This window comes from Ursus maritimus, unplaced genomic scaffold, assembly GCF_017311325.1.
Source record: "Ursus maritimus isolate PB19 unplaced genomic scaffold, ASM1731132v1 scaffold_36, whole genome shotgun sequence".
Taxonomy (NCBI): Eukaryota; Metazoa; Chordata; class Mammalia; order Carnivora; family Ursidae; genus Ursus; species Ursus maritimus.
The window spans coordinates 8407445-8417777 of NW_024426230.1; the positions used below are offsets into that span (position 1 = coordinate 8407445).

At 38.8% G+C, this 10333-nt stretch overlaps 1 protein-coding gene across 1 annotated transcript; it reads right to left on the reverse strand.

Moving 5' to 3' along the window:
• Nucleotides 1-327: 327 nt before the first annotated feature.
• On the reverse strand, nucleotides 328-9142 carry DTD2 (D-aminoacyl-tRNA deacylase 2). The gene is made up of 3 exons (XM_008710411.2): nucleotides 8885-9142; nucleotides 5095-5164; nucleotides 328-1059 (listed from the first exon to the last, which is right to left on the reverse strand). Exons 1-3 carry the CDS (start codon nucleotides 8993-8995, stop codon nucleotides 734-736), a joined length of 507 nt encoding a protein of 168 aa, XP_008708633.1. The 5' UTR covers nucleotides 8996-9142; the 3' UTR covers nucleotides 328-733.
• Nucleotides 9143-10333: the final 1191 nt, after the last annotated feature.

Genomic DNA, 10333 nt, shown 5'->3' on the forward strand with positions numbered 1-10333 from the left:
GAGAGAGCACAGAGGCAGAGGGAGACACACACGCCCCGCTGAGCAGAAAGCCTGATGCAGGGCTCAATCCCAGGACTCTGAGATCATAACTTGAGCTGAAGGCAGATGCTTAACCGACTGAACCACCCAGGCCTCCCTCAACTAAAGATTTTCAAAATTATTTAAAGTAGTTGGATGTCCTTGGAAAGTAATATAATGCACAATAACATTTCTAGATTACATTTTCACAGGTATTATTAAAAGGAATAGTAAATAGCATATTGTTTTTGCTCAGAATATGGAAAACTAAAATAGTAAAAAAAAACTGACAAAACTGTAATCGGTTTGTGTGGGATTGTACCTAATTTTAATACAAAGTTATTTTTATTACATACTTCATACATTTGAGGGTATAAGACATATTTTTCTTGATTGCACAAAATTCTTCATGCACAATACTTAAATACAGCTAAGAACATTTCCACAATGACTATAAAGTGAATAGAAAGCATTTTTCAAGTTTTCAAATGGAAGTGTAGGGGAAAGCAGGACAAAAGGTGACTGAGATCTAGCGTTTGGTGACTTGGCAAGGCCAGGCCATCTAATTAACAGGTTGCAGAGGTATGGATGGGACCCAGGATTTTCTTTCCTAAAAATGCCACAGATTAGTGTATTCAAGAAGAGGAAGAAAATCTAATTATAGTTGAGATCATTTTATACCAGAAAACAACTGTAGAAGCTAACTTTTAATTTTTCAAAACTCAATTAGGTGTGTGTATGGTCCGTTGGTATCCAGCTGCAACACCTGCCTGTTCCCGTAAGTACCATGTTCCACCACAACCCCAGCTTCGGCACACTTGCTGTTGGCAGCCAGTTCTTTTTCACATAGAGTCACAAATTGGGAATAAAGTTCTAAGCCTTCTTCTTTTCCAGAGTTAGAGTGATACTGCATGTTTCTTCCTTTTACTCTCCCCCCAAGGGTGGCTTGAGGGATGATTAGAACATTGCCAGGTAGATCCAATACAGACACATGCTTGCCATTTTCTGTTTCACTTAACTTCACATTTAACAGTGTATTAACTGGGTGGGGAAGAAAGGGAAAACGTCTTGAAATGAGAAACAAACATGAAGAAAAGCAGTAATCATCCAGTCAGCAAATCTCATGTTTAAAATCTAGTTTGTTGGCTCATGCTTTTTACCCAAAATCTCTATTCAGATTTAAAGAACTGCCTCACTAAGGTAAGTGATCTAAGCATGAAAAATGAGGCAAATTTCATGCAAAAAATGTCATGATGTTTTAAATCCAACTGCGCAGTCAAGATTTCCTAACAATAAATTCATGCAGTAAGGACTAAAAATTAACTGTATACTGAAACCTCAAAATATTGTTGCCCCAGGGGGATACATGAGAAGGTTTTGCCTTTTTGTTCCTTTTTATATTCCATAAGCAAATCTCATTGGAAAAAGGCCATGATGAATCCTCCTCACACCAAATTCTGCTTTACAACAAAGAATATTAAATAGAAATCTTAGAGTAACTTAATTGCCTAGAGTTCTAAGCTGAGACAAAGGTTCCAGGTTTACTCTGATTATAAACCAGATAATTTGGGGCGCCTGGGTGGCTCAGTCTTTAAGCGTCTGCCTTCGGCTCAGGTCATGTTCCCAGGGTCCTGGGATTGAGCCCCGCATCGGGCTTCCTGCTCAGCGGGAAGCCTGCTTCTCCCTCTCCCACTCCCCCTGCTTGTGTTCCCTCTCTCGCTGTGTCTCTCTCTGTCAAATAAATTAAAAAAAAAAACTTTAAAAATAAAAAAATAAAAAGAAAACCAGATAATTTTGTGGTTTCATAATTTCAAAGGCACTATTTAACATGGTCCAATCATATGACAAATGTAACCCATGGGAGAGGAGTAAAGGTCAAAGCAAGCATCATCAGAAATTCACTGTCACAACCAAAAAAGTAAATTAACATGTATATTGGCATTATGTTCATATACACAGAAGAAAACATGGTGTTATTATTTTTATGGCATTTATGAAACTATATTCTTATAGCTAATAAGAACTGTCAAAAAAGCCATAAATATCTATGTGTAGCTAAAAATCTAAACTTAGAAAACCTTTACATCTCAACATTAGCTATTTTCAAAACAATAAACTAAAGAAACACCTAATATGAATAGCCTTAGGGCTTCTTGACTCTATCAAGGGTATAAATAACTTCTGCTTATAAAGAATATTCCTCAAGGGCTCCTCGGTAGCTTGTCGGGTAAGCATCTAACTCTTGATTTCGGCTTAGGTCATGATCTCAGGGCGGTGAGATCAAGCCACCCATTGGGCTCCATGCTCAGCATGGAGTCTGCTTGAGATTCTCTCCTCTTCCTCTGCCCCTCCCCATGCTTGCGCACACGCGCACACACACACACAGACACACACACACACATACTCTCTCTCTAATAAATAAATAAAATCTTAAAAAAAAAAAAAAGGAATATTCCTCAGAGGACAAATGGTAAAAGAAACTACAAAGATCTCACACTCCTACCCAATAATTAGGTTTGAAAAGATATGCTTTCTAGTAGGGTTGTCAATGGTTTCAAGTATGGGAGGGTTTGTAGTAAATATTAGTAAGCACTCAGTATGTTTGCCCCACTCTACAAACCAGGGAATTAACCTGGTAGAAACCTGCCAAGATGAACACCCAAATGCATTCCTAAAGTATGCATTAAGCATTTTCAATTTTCAACAAATATCTATTTTAAAATACCTCTAATTTTCTCTATTATGAATAGGACTTTGCTACACAGCCAGCAGTTGTTATGGATTACTTCTAAGGAAGCTGTAACTCTCCAGAGCACTTCGTTCCAAGGGAAATCTCTATCCAGCTATCCAGGCATCAGGGTAGTGACAGACTAAGTAGATAATTTTGGAATTACAGGCAAGGGAGGTAGGTACAATTTATTATACTTCCACACACCTCCCTCTACTGGCTATAACTGAGAATTCATTAATGTTTTGGTATACAAATATCAGTATGTAGAAATAAATATAATAAATATACAAATGTAAGTAAAATTAAAATGAGACAATGAATTAATGGCATGTTGGAAGCTCAAAGATCTTAAGACAGGTTATCAATCAAGTATCTCTAATGATGTATATGGGAAGTTAAGCTTTGACAGGTCCCTGGATCTCAGTTCAATTATATCGAAGATGAATTGAGAAAGATTCTGCACATCTCTATGTTAGCCACGTAACTTTATGGATATAACTGGTTATGTTCCCAAGGGGTACATGATTTGATTAGGAAGATCAGAATCCATGTATTAAGTATGAAGTGGGGTTTTAAGAGAATCCCATCACACTGGCTTACTTTGCCTCCTGGAATAGAGGGAAGTACAAGCTAATGCTATCAATAATAGATGGACTGTTTTTGTTTATAACTCATGCCAGCAGAATGGGACAGAATCACAGTTCTTTACTGAGAATAGTGATCTATACAGTTTTGTTTTAGACTGTCCACTAAAAGAGTTAAGGTGGACCTCCTAATTCAGCACAATCTTAACGTTTTCAAAGTGAACCCAGACATAGATGGAAGTGTGCAGGATTTATTTACTCTAACACAAAATATAGCTTGGATTTGGTTGGTTCATTTCATTTTATTATGCTTAAGAGTCACTTAAGAAAGTATGAAACAACATTAGGAGTCAATCTTGAGTTACAATGACAAAAATTCTCTTCCTGTTTTTGTAGATTTCTACTATGGTCAATAAAGATTTAATTCAAGGCAAAATATAATTTAGGAAAACGGACAGAATGTCCGATACCCAAGCAATAGGTCTTGGCAAATCATCCTCTGTAATAGGAGCCCTCATTTCATTTGCTCTCTCTCTCTCTCTCTCTTTTTTAAAGTAATCTCTATATCCAACATGGGGCTCGAACTCATGATACTGAGATCAAGAGCTGCATGCTCCACTGACTGAGCCTGCCAGGTGCCCCCTCATTTTCTCTTTAAACCCTATAAAGTTCCCTATTATCCTCTAGAATCAAATTTCAAACCATCAGTTATTGGCTTTCTACCCTCACCTATCGTAGTCCTTTAAGTCTAGTTTTCATCCCCTGACAAAGTGGACATGTTTGATGTCTTGGTATAAAATCACCTCTTGGAGTTTTTAGACTTTTGCCCCAGACGTTCCTCATTGGGCTATTGACCCTGGAGTTCCACTACTTGAGCTCTTCTAGATTAACTTCTGCATGTTGCAACTACCCATTTGTATAATTTATATTTCTTATTAATCCAACTAATGGGTCTGTCCTCTACCAATAAGAGAATATAACCTGTCCACAACCTTAGGGATAGCTTCACTAATTCAGGTTTTTTTGTACATAATTATTTTATCAAATACTATCTAGTACTTGATGTGGTGTATCTGAAACTACGTAATTATCACAAGGAATGTGCAATGCTATGGACTATTAAGAACAGTGGCGAACTGCAGGCAGGTAAATTAGTGTTCAGAGATAACACTGACCCTGCTTTTCTGTCCCTGGAGGAGGTGTGGTTGTGATGACACTGGGCTTTGTTCAAGATCAGGAGAACCTTATGTTTATATACACTTCTTATTAAAAAAAGGTGAATAGTTAATTTAAAATTTTCCATAATAATGATGTAAGACTTAGCTGTCCAGATTTGATGGGACCCACATCTTGCACATACCATGTCACCTACATGCCCCTGTCAGGGACTGTGGGAGATAAGGAAGCTATATTAAGAAATGAAGCATCTGCTTCTCCCTATGTGGCCACCCTGCTTCTAACACGTTTCTGATAGAAACGAGGCTAAATCTTAAGTGTGTTGTCTGTGTGTGCGTGTGTGTGCGTACACTCTTCTAAACCAATCTATAAGCCATCTGAGATGGTGCAGATGTTTTGAAAGAATTCCACCACACTTGCCTACTTTAAACTTCGCAAAAGGCAAACATAGCTAAAGCCAACAACTGTAGAGGTAACTCATTTAAAATTTACCAGTACAACTTAAGACTGTCGTTTTTACCCCTTCTGGTTCATCTATCTGTTACTATTCATTTTTACTTTTAAAAACAAACATCAAATACGTACCCATTTTGGGAAGAAGTTCTTTATTAGCTCCCTTGAAAAAACACACGTAGATTACTAATCCTCTCTGAACCTATGAGAGATCACCAGAGAAAATTGAGATTAGAAAAAAACTAGAGATAGAGAGGTAAATGAATAAAATTTCAGAACTGTTAAATGGAAATTAAACCCAAAGGAAGATAAATAGATTTTTATAAACAGATTTGATTTCTTAACTATGGGAGAAAATAAAACCTTTTCCAATATTTAATCACCTCAATTATCATTTCTTACAAAAATTAAGGTTAAGATATGACCAAGAGCAGTGAAGACCACAAGCTGTACCCTCAAACATTTACTTCTAAACAAAGTCATGATGACTATGATGAACTAGCCTCCTCTCCCCTAAGTAAGGCTGACACTTAGAAGTGTTTAGTTTGCAGAGCCCCATTTAGTCAACACCAAATGAATTCACATTATATATGGCTGATGTATAAGCAACAGCGTGACTGATGTCTTTTGACATCATTACTGTTTATTTCTCCAAATCCGTTTACTTGCAGGTAATAAAACTAAGGGTCTGACTCTACTTCAATAAATTCCAAGAAACTGTCCAGTTATTTTTTGTTATTGTTAATGCTTTAAATCAACATGATTATGTCTTGATACTGCATTTATGATACTAAGTTCTACATCATGAGGTAGTCTGTTATCAGGAATGTAAGTTGTTTTTGTTTTTTAAGAGAGAGAGAGTGCGTGAAGAGGAGAGGGGGAGAGGGAGAGAGAGAGAGAATCCCAGGCAGGTTCCACCCCCAGCGCAGAGCCCACCTAAGCAGGACTTGATCCCATCACCCTCAGATCATGACCTGAGCTGAAATCGAATTGGATGCCCAACCGGCTGAGCCACCCAGGTGCCTGAGGAATGTAATCTTTTAAATATAATGACTTGGGTATTTTTTTATTAGCTCTTGTTGGATATATATGGAAAAGAGAGAAATGAGAAATGACTCTGATTTTGCTGAGTGAATCATTAAATTTCTTATTTTGTAGATTGAGTCCAAGAGCTATTATAAAGATTAAATGAATTAATATTTGTAAAGTGCTTAAAACAGTGCCTAGTTCATAATAAGAGCTATATATGTGTTTATTAAATTAGTATGTAAAAATAAATTTAAGGGCTGAAGCACAATTTATTTTACATTTTTATTCCCAAAACACTTTACAGACATGATAGGGACTCAATTTTTCTGTTGTTTGTTTAAGTTCAACTGTATCTTACAGGCTGTATGTGTTATCTAAATAGTCTTCTACACAAACATAAATGCAGTTTTGCACTCACACTTGATTTACTGGAAAATAAGTAATTTTTAAGAACTGTAAATGTGCTTCTGGAACAAGCAAAGGTCTCCAAAGCACAACCATAGTAAGGAGCTGGCATGATGAATGATACAAATATTTGTACCATTGTCACAGGCCACTCCACTGGGATTGTTTTAGTATCAGCCCAAATCTCAAGTACAGTCAAAATCTCAGGCATATTTGTATTTGGACACTTGCAATGTCAGAATTAAGTATCTAATGATAAGGAGAAATAGACACCTGTTCTTTCCACCCACCACACTACCTCCTCATTAGGGTGTTTTAGTTTATTCCAATAATAGATCTTAAGTTGTGACCTGCAAGTTTCCCTCTTCAAGTCAGAACCACTTTTCTTACAGCTTCTTTTGGTAGAAAATAATTTAAATATATAGGAAATTACATATAATTCTCACCATAGTTATTTTTTTTTTAATTTTTAAGATTTATTTATTTTAGAGATCAGAGACAGCAAGCACATGCATGAGCAGGGGAAGGGGCAGAGGGAGACAATCTTCAAGCAGAATCCCTGCTAAGCTAGGAGCCCAGTGCAGGGCTGGATCCCACCACTCACGATATCGTGACCTGAGCTGAAACCAAGAGTCAGATGCTTAACCAACTGATCCACCCAGGCACCCCTCTCACCATAATTTTTTTTTTTTTTTAAGATTTTATTTATTTATTTGACAGAGATAGAGACAGCCAGCGAGAGAGGGAACACAAGCAGGGGGAGTGGGAGAGGAAGAAGCAGGCTCCTAGTGGAGGAGCCTGATGTGGGGCTCGATCCCATAACGCCGGGATCACGCCCTGAGCCGAAGGCAGACGCTTAACCGCTGTGCCACCCAGGCGCCCCACTCTCACCATAATTTTTTTAAAAGTTCACCTTTCAGGAATAAAAACATTAGCCTGTATCAGCAAAAGTCTAAATGAATAAAACTGAGAACACAAAGTAACCTTCAAATCTTTTGACAATTAAAACAATACTTTAAAAAAATTATAACTTTTAATAGAATAGGGAAGAGGATGTTTGAGAAAGAGGAAAAAATTTACTTTCTCACTACCTAATTACTTGTCAGCTCTTTATACTAACTTAGCTATGTGTGGGAGTGAAAGGGAAAGTTTTAGAATAGCTTTTAAAGTTTATCAACACAAACTGATAGTTTGGAAGGCTGCAATAAAATCTCTGATTTTGCATAAGGAGATGCAGCATGAAGAATATAAAAAGATTTTTAAAATGTTAAGAAATTTAAATGATTAATAGTTTGGAATTTATAGTCCCAAGAGTTAACTATAAAAATAGGCAATTCTTTGGATAGGATGACAAATATGAAAAGAACAAAATTCCACAAGACGGAAGAGAAATCAAGACCTCAAAAAAGGGCGGGGGCACAGCAAAAACAAGAAACATGAACTTTTGAGAAAGAAATGGGTAGGAGGAAATATAGGAATATTTACGTCTATAAATATTTCTAAATTAGCAGAGAGTAAGAGATTCTGATTTAAGAATAACCACCCACATATCATGATTTATGGATAATATTTAACATAATGACTAGGATTGTGTTAAGGAAGGCTAGATCTGGGAACGAATCCAGCAGATGAGTGAAAAAGATGCTCCTACATTAAGTTTTCGAGTATCTCCAAAAAGCCTTAATTATCAACTAATTTTTTCTTCATTTTAACTTACTCCAAAAATAGGCCAGGGGCATTAAAGAACTTTTTATTTGTTTTTGCATAGACTTGGGGCAGGCTGTCTTTAAAGGGCAAGTATTAAAGTAGAAGGAAATCCTATCGGTGCAAATTAAATTCTCCGGAGGAACTGTGTTTAACAACAACGCAACATTATAATAAAAGTAGTAGTCTTTGTTTCTAGTTGCAAATACGTAAATTTTTTAAGTTTCTTGAAAAAATAATTGTTTCAAGGTTAGTCTCATTTCTTTGCCTAGCTGCAGACTACGTAAGAGGGAATTCCACAGGACCTGGAGCACAAGTCACAACAGGTCTTTAACATTTCAACTCATCTAACCTACAAGCTCGAACCAGACCAGCACTAGCCACCAGCAGCCCAAAGCAAAGGGCGTGGCAAGGCCCTCGCTCTTCTGAAGCAAGAGATCTGAGACAATTAGGCCTCAAGTCCACCGAGCTCAGGTGGGCAGAAGGTTAGACGAAGTTCAAATTCCCGCGGTCCTAAGTAGGGGACACGCTCTTCCGGAATAGGTCTGAAGGAGAAAGCGCCAGTGCCGTCAACGCAATAGCGGCCGGACAAGCCAACCCCGGCCTGTCTCTGCGGGAGGAGGTGGGCGGGCCGGGCGGAAGTCCGCACCGCCCACAGCACGTGCCGGCGCCACGCACCTCCAGAGGAGAGGGAGAGGCGGTGGGGGGGCGGGAAGCACATCACCAAAAGAACGCGAGAAGGCCCGCCCCTGCACGCGGTACCGGAGTGGCGGGCTGACGTTACCTCCACCCACTGGCTCTCGGCGTCTCCCTCGGCTGGGCGTACTTGCAGCCTGGCGTGCAGGCACTGCTGCAGAAGCGCCCGGGCCTGAGGTATGCGGTCGCTCTCAGCCATGGTTCGAACCCGCGTGGCAATCGATACGTTCGAGGATCGCGCTGCGCAGGCTCCGCCTCCAGCGCGCTGGGAGGACGTGGCGGATCGTGGCGGCGGGACGTTCTAATTGGCCGTGGCGCCACCCCTAGAAGGGCGGGGCCTCTGCCTGCCTCCAGGGTGACCCGGATGTGCCGTCTTCAAAGACAAGGTACTAACTCCTACAGTGAACCTGTCCAACTTTATAGAAAGTGCTTAGCGTGTGCTTTAAACGAGTGGGAAGACTCGTAGGATCTCTTCCCTACACATTATTTAAAGAAACAATTCAGCTCAGAAAGCTTAAGTTTCCAGAAGTTGAGAAATTTTAAATCTGCTTAAGTCCTTATTATGCCCTTAATGAAGGTAGGTAAATTAAATGAACCAGTTGAATCACAAAGCAAGCAGAAATGGAACTAAAAGCTATAAAGCTTTCAAAATTTTCCTTACTCCAATCAATAAAACAACGATACCTCCTCTATCAGGGATGCTATAAATCATTCTGACGCTGCAGTTTCAAAAAGATGTTGGTTTGCTATATGGTGCACGTTTGGAGTTAAGTTCTTTAGAAAATATCCTCTCTAAAAATATTCAAGAAAGTTCGTATTTTAACCTGCTGCCAATCCGAAAATAAAACTACGTACTCTGATGCACATAATGATACTAAATTTTGTGGGGTTTCCTGTAAGTACATATTAGAATGTAAGTAAAATAGACAAAGGCTTGGTCTTCTTTCCCACACAACCTATTCCTTGAACATGCATCAGATTAGCATTATTTTTCTATGGGCTTGGAGGGTTTGGGTGAGGAATAATAGTGCTATCATGATTGCATTACTCAGGTCATTGATTTGGGCTCAGTTGGCACAATATGCCTATACATTCGAGTCTTGTTTTAGAAGATGACATCACTGACAGTGTTTCTATCCATATAAAGTAGTGTGGCTGAGGAAAATAATCCATGCATAATCAACGGTCCTTTCTACACAAAATTGAAGCTTCCTGTTTGCTGGTTATCTTGCAAGCTGCCTTACACTTTTTGTAAAAATCAAAAGCAAAATCTCACATTATCTCTGACTGCTGCATTGCAGGGGTTCCTGCGTTTGTTGACATTTGTCTGCAAAGCAGAGACAAGTTGCATTGTTTGTGCCTTTATGTCATTATAACTATTGAATCTTTTTCACTCCCGGACTCAAGTTTTACAGGGCTATAAGGAACTTTGACATCAAGGCCTTCAGCCTTGACTCAGAGTAAGAGAGGATTCTGATGTCCATTTGTATATAAGCACAGGAGACAGCAAGTTCTCTTGAAAATAGGATATATGGTT